At 42.4% G+C, this 14484-nt stretch overlaps 1 protein-coding gene across 1 annotated transcript in view; it reads right to left on the reverse strand.

Annotated features, from left to right (window-relative positions):
- Positions 1-14484, reverse strand: part of SLC6A11 (solute carrier family 6 member 11) — a 142145-nt gene that overhangs the window by 1782 nt on the left and 125879 nt on the right. The window contains exons 12-14 of the mRNA XM_020815394.3: positions 10480-10582; positions 3404-3504; positions 1979-2149 (exon numbers count right to left, since the gene is read on the reverse strand). Of these exons, the coding sequence (XP_020671053.3) occupies positions 1979-2149; positions 3404-3504; positions 10480-10582 (375 nt within the window). The remainder of the gene's footprint in view (positions 1-1978; positions 2150-3403; positions 3505-10479; positions 10583-14484) is intronic.

Consider the following 14484-nt stretch of genomic DNA (forward strand, 5'->3'; position numbering starts at 1 on the left):
TTTAATATCCTGGGTGTTTGTTTACATTTCATTGCAGTTGAGAAAGGAGAATCCTTTCCACTGTGGGTTTTTTTTTTTTTTTTGTAATATATTACCAATACATGAAATGAAAAAAAATGAAAAAAAAATCAGTAAATGGGGTTAGAGCCAGAAGGTGGTATGTCCACATCCTTTACTTGCTAACTTCCTCCACTCTCTCTTTCTAATTCTGCATTCCTTTCACTTTCTCCCACTGTCCTCCTCCTTGAAACCCAGCAGGTCTGAAGCGACCATTCACAGGACCTTTAGAAACTCCTGATCTAGACCAATTTCTGTTTTCAAAAGTTTCACAATTTGTAGTTTTCCACCATTGTCATTCTAGTCTTCATCCCACTCATTTCATCATCCCCAGCTCCTTAGTAAACCAAGGAACAGTTTGACTGCACTTCATGGGAGGAGAACTTGCATTTTATAAGAACTTGGAAATATCACATTCTGCACCAAAGCCAGATCATGCCAATAGCTCTGGCCACCTCTGCATTCCAGGGATCCACCAAAGCCTTGACAGGATTGCCTGCCAAAATTTCTGGAAACTCCTGAAAAACAGCAGGAAACCATTTGGATCCATCAGTCTCCCAGGGCAGATCATTTTAATTGACCATCCCACGCCTGCAGAGGCTTGCAGTTCCAATAAGCCTAAACCCTACCAAATAGTGATCTATGACAATGGAACTACTGAGATTTCATTCACACCCAGATTGCCACCATTCTGTCCAGAAAACTTTGCTTACTAGCCCTGTAAAACACCAACATGCCTAGTCAAATACAAATAATAGTTTAACGTCCTTTCCTGTTCTAAGGAGTTATCAGCTTGTTCTAAAACAGGTAACTATAGGCTGAAATCTACTGCTTAGTCACACATGTGGAATGCACAGACGATTTACAACTCACTACTGTGATTCTCAGTGTTATGCACTTTTGCTGGTTTGTGTTCATTCAACAATTTCAGTGGGGACTTGTTAACTGCAAGCTGGCAGCCATTGAAAGTTTTATCATTTGCTTCCTGCACGGATGAATAATTGGGGAACAGGGTTTTGAATGTAGTTTCAACATTCAGTCAAAATAGAAAAATTAAGGACCTAAGAAAACTCCTGTTTGTTTAGACCAAATACCCATCTCTTTCAGCAGCCTGTTTCTCACAGTATGCAATGGAATGTTCACAAACAGGACATGAGGATAACAACACACTCCCACTGTGATTGCCCAGAGATTTATATTCATATGGTTCCCAAATTGTTCAGGCAATATCTAGACATCTAGTAGCCATTGATTAGAGAATTTGTGATTTAATTGCTAGTCTCATAGAGGGACAAGGAGAAGGACTATGTACATAAACAGTGAAATACAAAGGGGTTGCAAATTGTTTACTGGGGGGGGGACTTGGGGGGTCATCTTACAGTGTTGTAGCTCTTGTTAAATAATTTCTCCCTTGACCTTTAGCAGAAGTATGTTCACATTAGTGTGTATGTAAGAGAACCAGGCCTCTTGTTTGGGGAACGATGCCTCTGTTTTCTGAGAAGAGATAACTTTACCTATTAAAAAAACCTTTTCATTCAAATGTGGTGGTGGTGGGTCTCAAGTTACTTGGCTATTATAAAAGGGGGTCACAACTTGATAAAGGTTGGGAACCACTGCTTTAGGGTCACTGAACACCCATGACAATGCAAGAGATTATAGTGGTATCTGTCCAAAGAACTTGCATTTTATAAGAACTTGGAAATATCACATTCTGCACCAAAGCCAGAGTGAGTGTGTGGGTTGTTGATAACCATTTATGACAGCTCCTGTTATATCACAGAAACTGGGCCCAGTACACAGGTAGCAACGTAGATATCACGAGTTCTGAAAAGCTGATGGTAAGTGACTCAGATTAATATGTTTTCCTCTGCAGTCCTTCAAACTCTATGTGGAGCAATATAGTTATGAAAATGTGCATCACCTCTATGATGGTTCCTTCCATTTTCCACAACTGAATACAGATCCACAAAGGAATGCAAACCATGGAGGAGAGAGCCATCATCCATCCAATACCATAGCCCCAATCGGGATATATGTATATATTGTTGTACTTCAGTGGCTTATATTTCACCAGGAAAAAGATGAAGATTCCCTAAAAAATAAGGAGGAACATATTAACCACAATCAAATAATTAAACAACTGCTCAAGAACCTCCTCCTTCAGCTGCAGTTCACTGAAATACAAGAACCCTCTTCAGGCATCAGAAAAGCAATAGTCTAAGCAAGGAGAACATACTGGCCCAACACATGAAAAGAGACAGTCTTCAGAGAAGACTGCAATATCTAGAGCCTCTCCACACAACTGGGGAACCTAAAAACCAGGTTTCCTGACTGTTTGAAGCCTCTTTACATGGAACAAGGCTTTTCCAATTCAGGCAGTCCCTGTCCATGTCAAAAGAGGTGGGAAGGGCTTAAACTGTTTGCCCCCTCATGAGTTCAGATTAACCTCTTCCTGAATGTCTGAATGGGACTTAGGTTAAACTCTGAAACTAAATGGAAAGGAGGTCACCACTATTTTTCATTCAAATCACACTCAAAAGACTTTTGCAGAACGGAATCACTTTTTGGATTTAAATGCTATTTCACCTTCATTTAAAGACCAAATAAATGCACAACTGTGCAAAACAATTTAGAGCTACAATTGGCTGTTGACTGGAAAGAACTTCTGCCCACAAAGGGATGGATGATTCTACTTTCAACCCAGTGATATCCTACCATGCATCATTTTGCATGCCATTCTCAGGTGTAACTTTGGAGGGATGCATGAACAACTAGAATAAGAAGTATATCTGTGAAGATTCTCAGTCATCTGGATGAGGTTATCTGGAAGTTGCCATGACTCAACTTCCAGATAAAACAAGAAGTGTGGCCCAAAAGAGACGTAAGAAGATAAAGCACGTCCTTGACATGTGGAAATCAAAACATAATGTATACAATTCTTCCGCTAATAGCTACATAGGGCAGATGCAATATAAGAATCATTGTGTGATCACATTTAAAGAAGATAGCATGCACCATATCCTTGTCTGCATCAGGATGTATTAGGAAAAGAAAGGAAAGAAAAACTAGAGGCTACTTTTGCCTAAAATGAATAATTAAGGAAATACTTAAATAAATGAAATAACATTTGTTATACAAAGTGTTGTCTGTTCTTGTCGATGTGATTTTTTTTTCAAAGGGGCACCAGGAAATATGCACATTTTAGAGGTGCACTTCTTTTATTATCATATCTGTATACAAATGCAATGGCCTACTACTCCAGCATTTCCACAAAAGAATTGAGTGAAAACCTTTTCAAAAATTTTACAGATGGCTCTACTATGTTAATCATATTTTTATTACTTACTGCACAAATCCCAGGAGTGAGGAGCTTCCAACACCATTTAATCAATGGCAGTGGTCTGTATCCAATCATATCTTCAATATTGTCATAAAACCGATTGCTTCCTGCATAAAAGAAGTAACCAGTGAATATAAGTGACATTAACGCTCTTTGTCTATTTGTCTGGAGTTTGTTTTACAATGGTTCACTTTCTAACCATGGTCAGTGAACCAATTAGATTCTAAGTCCAAGGAAAAGTTACAATGCCTTCCTAAGTAGCACACTTTGCTTTTCCTCCTCCTCCTCCTCTTTTTTTGGGGCGAGGGGGTCACCCTATTTTGCAAGATGGAGGGCATTTTCAGAGTCTCTGTTGAAAACATCCTAAAACTTTTGGGCCTTCCTCGAGCTTAAATAGTGGCAAGAGTGCTGCTGCCTCAGAGTTCTGGAATGATGTTGCATGAAGTATTGTTCTGACTCAGACTGGAAGTGATGGAGTTTCCATGAGTAGAGGCTACCAACTTTTATCCCTAAAGCCCTCTTATAATGACACTACTTCATGGGGTACTGTCATTCCAAGAATACATTGGTCACTTATCAAGGGGAACAGTACTGAGAAACAGACAGACAGACAGACAGACAGACAGACAGACAGACAGACAGACAGACAGACAGACAGACAGACAGACAGACAGACAGACAGACAGACAGATGAAAAAGTTTCACACTGGGACTCTCTTGGAAAAGAGAGGGATGATTTTACAGGTTTCATATGACAGAAGGCTCATGCAAGACTGCAGTTTCATATAAATTATGGAAATGATATTTGTTCAATACCTTGTGTTACATACAGCACTGATGTTACCTGTCTGTCATGGGTTGGAGGGAAAGTTCCATCCTATGGGGAGTGGAAGGCGGGACATCAGGAGGAGGGGCTGTACTGTATATATATGTGGAGTTTGTGTAGAGAGCAGAAGAAGAAGCTGGAGGAGAGCTGAGAGAAGAAGCTTGAGTGGGAGTCTGTGTGTCAGACAGGGTACTACTGTGTGTCAGTCAGTACCTACCTGATAGGTTCAGGTGTCTGTATGGGTAGCCAGAACTGATGGGTTCAGGGTCTGTGCTTTATTTAAAGGTGTTCTGTGTGAACCAAACTGGTGTATGTATGATTGAGACTAAGCCACGTTACTGTATCTTATTCACTTGATCATTTTATTTTCCCTGTGTGTGATTTAAATAAACCTTATTCCTTTATTTGTTAAAAATCCATTCCTGGTCTGTGTGACTCCTTACAGGGAATGGTTGGTGGCAGCTTAGTGAAACTGTGGTATATCCCAGTAGGTCTGGGGTTGTCACATTGATTGGTGTCCAGCGTGTGGGATACGACTGGTCCAGTTGTCCAGTGGTACAGCAAAGCCTTGGCAAGTGTGCCCAGAGCAAGGGGGGTCTAGTCAGGGACAATCTGAGAGCGCGTAGGTAATCTTCTAGGCTTACCTCACGGGGAGGCAGGCTAGTGGAAGAACGTGTGACCTCAGATTGGTGGGACTAGATTAGGGAGCTCTGAGGCAACCTGTTTTGGCGGGAAAAAAGCTGAGGCAAAGCTGAGTGAAGTAGCAGTGATCTAGCTTGTCTGCTGAGAGGCCTAGCAGAGGGGGGTGGACTCTGGCTGGCAACAGTTGCAAGTTAGTGCTGAAGAACAGCAGCAATCTATAGAAGGCTGGTTCTGAGGCAAAAGAAAAAAAAAGTGGTCGCTTTATTTGGAGGCTTGACTTTTGAAAGCAGCCTGTTCTGGGGGGGGATTATGCCCTTGACTCGAAGCCAAATGGCAGAAATGGGTGAAGCGAGGGAACCCCAGGTAGACCAAGGTTCTGAGGATGAATTTGGCTCAGTGCAGGATGAGAGCACGGGAGAGCAGAACCCAGAACTCAGGAAAATGCTCATAGTCCAACAGCATGAACTGAGGGTGAGGGAAATGGAGCAAAGATTAGAGAGAGAAAGAATGCAGGAAAGGGAGAGGCAAAGACAATTTGAGTTGGAGAGAGAGAAAATGGCGTTTGAGTTAAGAAAATTGGAACTGATGAACCAGAACAATAATAACAATAGGGATTCTGAGGGAGGCCAATTGTCTAAAACTGACCTGAAGAAATTCCCTGTATACCACAAGGGAGATTGCCCTGAGGTGTTCTTTTCCCTCGTGGAAAGAGCGTTTGTGGACTTCTCAGTAAGGGAAACTGAGAAGATGACCATTATGCGATCTTTAATCAGTGGCAGCCTGGCAGAAGTCTATGCAGAGATGCCAGAGGAGCTGCTAAAAAATTTTGCAGAGTTTAAAAAACTGGTGTTTGCCAGACATGGGATAAATGCGGAACAGCTGAGGCAGAGATTCAGGTCACTCACAAAGAAACCAGAGCAGACTTTTACCCAAGTGGGGGCCCAACTGGTGAGGCTGCTAGAGAAATGGCTATCTCAGGAGGGAACAGAGACCTTCCAGCAGCTCAAAGACCTGATAGCGCTGGAACAGTTTTATTCAGTCCTGCATGGGGAACTGAAGTTCCAGGTGAGGGAAAGGAAACCTAGATCTGTGGCAGAAGCGGCCGAGATCGCAGATTTTATTTCCCAAATAAGAAAGCCCTTAGGTGAGGGGAAATCGATAGGTAAACCTAAAGAAACCTACAGCAAGTACTCTCAGGGACCGGGAAAAAACCAGCAAGGGGGAGGAGCCCATGGTGAAGGGAAGCCCTCAGACACGAAACCAAGACCTCAGATTTTGGAGGGAAAACCAAAACAAGATGAGAAAGACTCAAAATACAGCAGAAAATGTTATTTCTGTCAAGGAAAGGGCCATCTAATCTCAGAGTGTGAGAAATTAAAGCAGCTAAAAGGAAATGTGTCTCATGATTTGAGTGGAACCAAGCCAAAAGCTGTGTTCTGTGTCCAGAAAGAGCAAAGCTCCTTGCCACTGAGGGAGCCTGTTGCCATGGCTACTCAATCTGGAACAGTTACATCTGCTGATCAGGCTGGGGAAAATGGTCCTCTTGTGGAGGTCAAGCGCTGCTTGCTAGTGAGAACAGATTCGCAGTTGTTTGAAACCGCAGGGGTGGACGTAGGAATATTTGACCATCAGTATAGGGGGCTGAGGGATACTTGTTCCCAGGTGACCCTGTGCCATCCAGATATTATTCCTAGGGAGTATATAATCCCGAATGAGAGCATAAAGGTGGCAGGGATTGAGGGACAGGTGATCTCGCTGCCAGTAGCTGAGGTACCTGTGAACTTTCAAGGCTGGAGGGGAGTTTGGCGGCTAGCGATTTCATCGACTCTGCCAGCAGCCGTGCTCGTGGGAAATGACCTGGCTGAACATGTGAAACGGGTGCTAGTGATTACACGTTCACAAGCTACCACGGGGACAGTTCAGGGGGGTACTGATGAGCCCGAGATGGAAGCAGAGGGGAGTTCCGAAGCTGTGGTGGAAACTTTAACCACAGACAGCCGATTTGGCCAAGAGCAAAAGGCAGACGCCACTCTCCAAAAGTGTTTTGAACAGGTGACAGACGCCCAGCTAACACCTGAAACCCCAGTGAGATTTCGAGAGGAAAAGGGAATTTTATATAGAGAGACCCTGAGGGATATCTCAAAAGGGGGAGATGGGATCAGAAGTCAGCTGGTGGTACCTGAAAAGTATCGCCCCATGATCTTAAAAAGGGGGCACTCTGACATGTTTGCTGCGCACTTAGGGGTGAACAAAACACAACAAAGAATTACACAGAATTTTTACTGGCCTGAAATAGGGAAGCAGATCAAGGAGTACTGTAAACAATGTGATGTGTGTCAGAGGCAGGGGAATAACCGTGACAGGACCAAAGCAAAGTTGTGCCCTTTGCCTGTGATTGACACTCCGTTCAAATGTATAGGGGTGGATATTGTGGGACCTTTGCCCAAGGCCACAAAGAGGGGGAACAGGTTCATTCTCACCATTGTGGACCATGCCACGAGGTACCCTGAAGCCATACCCTTGACTAACATTGAAACTAACACAGTGGCAGATGCCTTGGTGGGGTACATGTCCAGGATGGGATTCGCCTCAGAAATAATCACAGATTTGGGCGCATCGTTTACATCGAAGCTCATGAAACGGTTATGGCAAATCTGTGGAATTAAACACAAGGAAACCACTGCCTATCACCCTGAAAGTAATGGGTTAACGGAAAAGTTCAATGGGACTTTGATGCGCATGATTAGGGCTTACTTGGCGGAGAATCCAAACAATTGGGACCAGAAGCTGCAATCCCTTTTGTTTGCTTATCAATCAGTGCCACAAGCCAGTACCGGGTTCAGTCCGTTTGAACTCTTGTTTGGGAGAAGGGTGAAAGGGCCCCTTGATTTGATCAAACAAAATTGGGAGCAGATCACCCAGGATGACCCACAAGATGTTGTGACAGATATAGACTCTTTAAGAAATGACCTAAAGAGAAACCTAGAGCTAGCAGCAGAGACCCTGCAAGCTCAAAAGGTCAGAAAGAAAGCTTGGGATGACCAGGAAGGCAGGGAGAGGCACTTTAACCCAGGGTAGGAAGTGCTTTGGCCTAGGCCCTGCAAAGAGAGCAAGTGTCAGCTGGGTAGCCCAGAAATAAAATATTTGGGTCACATAGTAGGGGGAGGAGTGATCAAACCCCTAGAGGCCAAGATAGAAGCAGTTCGTGATTGGCCTAGACCCAACACCAAGAAAAAAGTCAAATCATTTCTTGGGTTGGTGGGCTACTACAGAAAGTTCATCCCGAGGTTTAGCGAGATTGCGGCTCCGCTGACCGATCTGACGAGGAAGAAGACTGATGACCGCATCCCGTGGACCAGCGACTGTGAGGAGGCGTTCCAGAGGTTGAAGGAGGCCCTCATCAACTATCCAGTGCTGCGTGCTCCAGACTTCGACCGGGAGTTCATCATCTACACCGATGCGTCTAACAGCGGGGTAGGAGCAGTTCTTTGCCAGGAGGATGAGAATGGTGACCAGCATCCAGTGTCCTACCTGAGTAGGAAACTCCAGAAAGGTGAGAGACATTTGGCAACCGTGGAAAAGGAGTGCCTGGCCATAGTCTACGCGATCCAGAAGGCCAAGCCTTACATCTGGGGAAGACATTTTATTCTGTGCACTGACCATTCACCACTGCAATGGTTAAAGACAATGAAAACCCACAATAGCAAACTTATGAGGTGGGCTTTAAACCTGCAAGACTATGACTTTGAAGTGAAGGTGGTCAGAGGGTCAGTGAACTGTGTTGCTGACGCCTTATCAAGAAGACCTGAAGAATGAAGACGGCGAAAGAAACATGGACTATGTATATATTTAGGTGACCAAAAAGTTAAATGTACCTGTTGTTTATTAAACATGCCCGGTTTGTATGAATAAAGGTAACGTGATGTATTGTAAATGGTAAAAGTTTAAATGCCTAATTGATATGTTTATCCTAGAGTAAGTATGGTATTGTATGTTAATGTATAACTGTTTTTGTATGTTTTGGATCCAGGTTGTTTTTTGGAGAAAAGCACCTCAGCTTTCCCCCTACAAAACAACTTATAAAGAGGGGAGGTGTTACATACAGGACTGATGTTACCTGTCTGTCATGGGTTGGAGGGAAAGTTCCATCCTATGGGGAGTGGAAGGCGGGACATCAGGAGGAGGGGCTGTACTGTATATATATGTGGAGTTTGTGTAGAGAGCAGAAGAAGAAGCTGGAGGAGAGCTGAGAGAAGAAGCTTGAGTGGGAGTCTGTGTGTCAGACAGGGTACTACTGTGTGTCAGTCAGTACCTACCTGATAGGTTCAGGTGTCTGTATGGGTAGCCAGATCTGATGGGTTCAGGGTCTGTGCTTTATTGAAAGGTGTTCTGTGTGAACCAAACTGGTGTATGTATGATTGAGACTAAGCCACGTTACTGTATCTTATTCACTTGATCATTTTATTTTCCCTGTGTGTGATTTAAATAAACCTTATTCCTTTATTTGTTAAAAATCCATTCCTGGTCTGTGTGACTCCTTACAGGGAATGGTTGGTGGCAGCTTAGTGAAACTGTGGTATATCCCAGTAGGTCTGGGGTTGTCACACCTTGCTTTCAGCAGTTTAGGCCAGTGGTTCTTAACCTTTGTTACTCGGATGTTTTTGAACTGCAACTCCCAGAAAACCCAGCCAGCACAGTTGGTGGTGAAGGCTTCTGGGAGTTGCAGTCCAAAACTCCTGAGTAACCCAAGGTTAAGAACCAGTGGTTTAGGCTATCTTAGCACAACACGGCATCTTGATAAGGATTTTGACAATTTTTGCAAAATCCTTTACCTCCAGCCAAGAATAATAACTACTGTATTTCCTTTCTTCCCCAGGGTCTTGGAAGTGTGTGTGAAATGTCTTTAATCCTCTTTCCGTTTGAGAATCAAACCATGGACACACATATACACTCTACAGCCAGAGAAGGACTTGCTGATTGTTAAGAAAGAGACAAACAACCCATTGAGGGCTTTGAATTCTTAAAGAAAGCAGCCGTCAGCTTATTTTGGGGAATTCATGCAGTTCACACAAAACATCATTCTATCAAGAACACTATCACATTAACTTCCACCCTCACCAACAAAATAGAGAATGTTGTGGCCCATCATTTTGATAAGCAAAGTTAAGACAAGTGAGGACTGCTATCCTTATCAGAACAGGAGTCCGAAAAGAATTCATCAAAAGAGAAAATCCATACAACTTGCAGTATGACAACAAAACTGATCTAGAAACTCAGGTTTAGTTAATGGAATTAAGTCTGACAAGGTAAGTTATGAAAGTCATTCTTCTGGGGAAAATTCTACGAATGATGATGAACACATGAGATAACGCCAGCAGTCTGCTTCTTTGGCAGCTACGAGATCCACTCTTTTCCCTCCAACAAGAAGGAACCTGTTGAATTCCTTCTTAAAATACTGGTGACTGCCATTTATTAACATAAATGAAAACCACTCTAGAAGGATTGATATTCTGTATGTACATAATTAAAGCAAATAAGTATTGTAACAATCATCCTGTAAATGCATATGATTTGAGAAGATTTAACTGTACAAAAAAAAAAACTGTTGACTCACCATAAAACCACCCAATGCAGACACATTCAAATATAGCAACAAAAAGAAGGCACATTCCACTGGCTGCATAGGAGTCAAACAGCTGGAAAACGTACATTCCACCCTGAAAAAGAAAACAGGTTAAATTAAAATATGATGGTTGCCGAGAATTATATTGGAGCTTTTCCAGGGACTCAGAGAATTAAAAGGGAAGGATGAAATGCAAAAAATTCTTTCTGTAAACTTACATTGGCACAGAGTTCTTAGAATCTACTCCTTTATATTTGATCTGAGTTAATTTAAATTTAGAGTGTAGAATAATCCAAACTTTTAGGAGAAAATTAACATATATATATAGATTAAAATGTAATTGCATAGTCTGTGTATACCCTATGATGGAGCAGAACCTCACTGGATATTGTGAGAAATCATTAAGTTCTAAGGAGAATGTTGGGCATGGTTGTTGTGGGTTTTTCGGGCTCTTTGGCGTGTTCTGAAGGTTGTTCTTCCCAATGTTTCACCAGTCTCTGTGGCCGCCATCTTCAGGGGACAGGAGTCAGAACCCTGTCTGTGCTCTGGTGAAGTTTGTTTGGATAGTTGAGCATTTATAGCTGTGGGATCAGCTTTTGTCCTTTTCAGGAGGTGGATGATTGTGGTGATCCATGTGTTTTTGTTGTGGGTGTATTATTGTGATATGGGGGAGAGACTTTCTGTCACTGCGATTGATGGATGTTGTTAGCTGGTCTTTTGTGTGCAGTGATCACCGGTCCTTTTGGCTGGGTAGAGTTCATTGACCTTTTGCATGCTGTATTATTCAGTATTGGAAGCCAGGCCGTGTTTAGTTTTAGTCTTTCTTCTTTTTTGTTGAAGCTTTGCTGGTGTTTGTGGATTTCAATGGCTTCCCTGTGCAGTCTAACATAATGATTGCTGGTGTTGTCTAGTACTTCAGTATTTTGAAACAGAACTTCATGTCCAGCTTGTTTTAGGGCATGTTCAGCTACTGCTGATTTTTCTGGTTGTGTCTCTCATGTTCTTTGATTCTAATGTGGATGCTTCCTTTTGTGGTTCTAATATATACCTGGCCACAACTGCAAGGTATCCGGTATACTCCTGCAGCAGTGAGAGGGGTCCCTTCTGTCCTTTGCTGAAGGAAATCAACCCTGAGTGCATAACATTTGTTGTATTTTTGTGGTGGGCTTGAATACTGTTTGTAGGCTGTGTTTTTTCAAAAGTTTCCCTATGTGGTCCATGATCCCTTTGCTGTATGGCAAAAACACCTTATTTGGGGGAGGCTCTTTTTCCTCTTCAGTTTGGTGTTGTTTTCTTGGTTTGATATTGGGCATATATTTTTAAAATTCAGATTATATAAATAGTGAGGGATAGAAATGATTCTTTTAAAAATGTGTTTACAACTACAACCTACGTATATCAGCTTCATTATCCAACCTTCAACCAAGATTTAAACAACTGATCTAATGAAATTATCAACCACCCTTCTTTTTCAATTGTGCAAAAGAACTACACAGCTTTTTCTTTGTTATTATTTGAACTTGCAATTGCTATAAGTACTTCTAGAATGTATATCTACATCTACATGGATAAACGTTCTCTCATTCACTGGAAATTATTCTAAGGATTAAAACTGAAGCATTTCCTATAAATATCCAGATGTTGTTCATTGCCTGTCACATTCCTATGCATCAAACCACATATAATGTGTTGAGAGAACACTTACTAGGATTGGCCACAAATGCAGGATTGTTGTGGAAAATGTGTCTGAAGAAGTGGACTATAATCTTTGAGTGTTCACAGAGAAATAAATTTATTACTTTATAGAGTACCACAATACTTCTGTTTTTATTTCTCTTGTTGCTACAATGCTACTATGATCTAATCTTTTCCCTCATTAGATTAAGCCACCCAGAGAACACTTTAAACACTATTGGACAGTATATAAGCAGCATGCTTTGCTTTTTTGCTTTGCTTTTAGAGTATCTACAATCTGTATAGTGAGTAACCTGCAAATTCTCTACAGCTTCCTAATAAAATATCTTAATTTATTTGCCTAGCCAAGAAATATATACTGTTCCTCTGATTATTTAGCAAATGAGCTAATTACTAAAGCCCTCTTGAGAGGTGGTCTTGTTCTGGGCTCTGTAGTTAGCATACTGAGGATGAAATACATTGCACAACAAATTGCCCTCAGTACATTGCACAACAAATTGCCCTCAGTATTATTTTCAAGTGATCCCAAGAAACTACCCACTGGAATTTACCTTTCAGATCTGCTGAATATAAATGTATGGCTTCACCCTAAACCAAGTTAAATGGAAAGGCTCTAACGAAGATCGTTTCATAATAGAATATAGTACAAGAGTGCCATTTGGTGGGTTATGGCACATACTGCAACTTGATTTCTTTTGCAGGGCTCATGCCACAGAGAGTATGACTTGTACTCTTCCAAGCAGCATCCATAGTAGCAATCAGCAGGTATGCTGTGTTTCGGGGGGGGGGGGGATCTCTTTTTCTTACAGCCCTTAAAAAATGGCTAGGTAAGCACTAAAGCAGTAACATTAACAATCAGACAGTGTGGATCCAATCTAGCAATTGAGTAGGGAACTGAACTATCCACAATGGAATACAGTTTGCCAGCTAACATTAAACAACACAGCCTACCCAAAGCTGAAACAAATCAAGCTATCCTTTTTCTTTGATTTGGGGCCTGATTCTGGGAAATACAACAAATTTGTAAGGAAGGAGGATCAATTCACTTCAGAAGCAAGCAAAGGAAACAGACTAGAGGCCACATCCTATATTTCTTGACCCCTTATAAAATGGCAATATGGTGCCTCTAGGATATGTTTGCCCTTGAATACATATCTCTGGTCAATAATAGCAAGAAAGTACTAAAGCCCTGACAAGAGCTTGTGGTCTTCCCAGTGACATCTGATCAGCTACAGTGTGAAACAGAATTCTAGAGTGGTTTAACACAGCAGAGAACTTTTTATGTTAAAATAAAAGGAGGACTCCAAATTATTAATTAATTAATTAATTAACTGAATTTATATCGCGCATCTTCTGGCAACCAGGCCACTCTGGGCGGCTAACAACAATATAAGGAGGGGGAAAAATTAAAAACACAATGAAAAAAAGTTAATACATAACAAATCAGAAATTAAAACAGATGTCAGTAAGGTGGTGGAAAGGGTGATGGAAAGGTTAGCAAAAAGAATGGTAAAAAGGGAGGACAAGATCCCAGTACTCTGGGAAAGCCTGGCAGAGTCAGGTCTTCAGTGCTTTTTTAAATCCGTCCAGCGAGGGTACCAGACGAATCTCAGTTGGCAGGTTGTTCCATAGGCAGGGGCAACCACCGAGAAGGCCCGGTTTCTAGTTCTTTCCCTCCGGGTCTCCTTCGGGGTCAAGGTTGTCAACCACCCTGCCTGTGAGGAATGGGTATTACAGACAAATCTGGCTGGGAGCAGGCGTTCTGATAGGCACCTGTGTCCTAAACTGTTTAGGGCTTTAAATGTTATCATCACAACCTTGAAGTCAATGTGGAAACAAACCGGTAGCCAATGAAGGGCAGCCAGAGTGGTAGGAGATGTGCTGAAATTTCTTCACCCCAGTTATTAATCTGGCCACTGAATTCTGGAACAGTTGAAGTATCCGCATCAACCTCAAGGGTAGCCCCACGTAGAGAGCACTGCAGTAGTCAATTCTTGAGACTATGAGGGTGTAGTGCAGTGGTTCTCAAACTGGGTCCCCAGATGTTCTTGGACAGCAACTCCCAGAAATCCTGGCCAGCACAGCAAGTGGTGAAGGCTTCTGGGAATTGTAGTGCAAGAACATCTGAGCACTCCAGTTTGAGCACCACTGGTGTAGTGGAACCCCACGTCACGCCTGTCCATCATGGGAAGCTCAAAGGCAGAAGCCTATGAGAGGACAGGAGGGGCGGAACCAAGGAGGACAGTTAGACAGTTAGGCAGACAGTTAGATAAGGGAGTTGGAGAAAAGAGGTTGCTGATA

Source organism: Pogona vitticeps, chromosome 2 (assembly GCF_051106095.1).
Source record: "Pogona vitticeps strain Pit_001003342236 chromosome 2, PviZW2.1, whole genome shotgun sequence".
Taxonomy (NCBI): domain Eukaryota; kingdom Metazoa; phylum Chordata; class Lepidosauria; order Squamata; family Agamidae; genus Pogona; species Pogona vitticeps.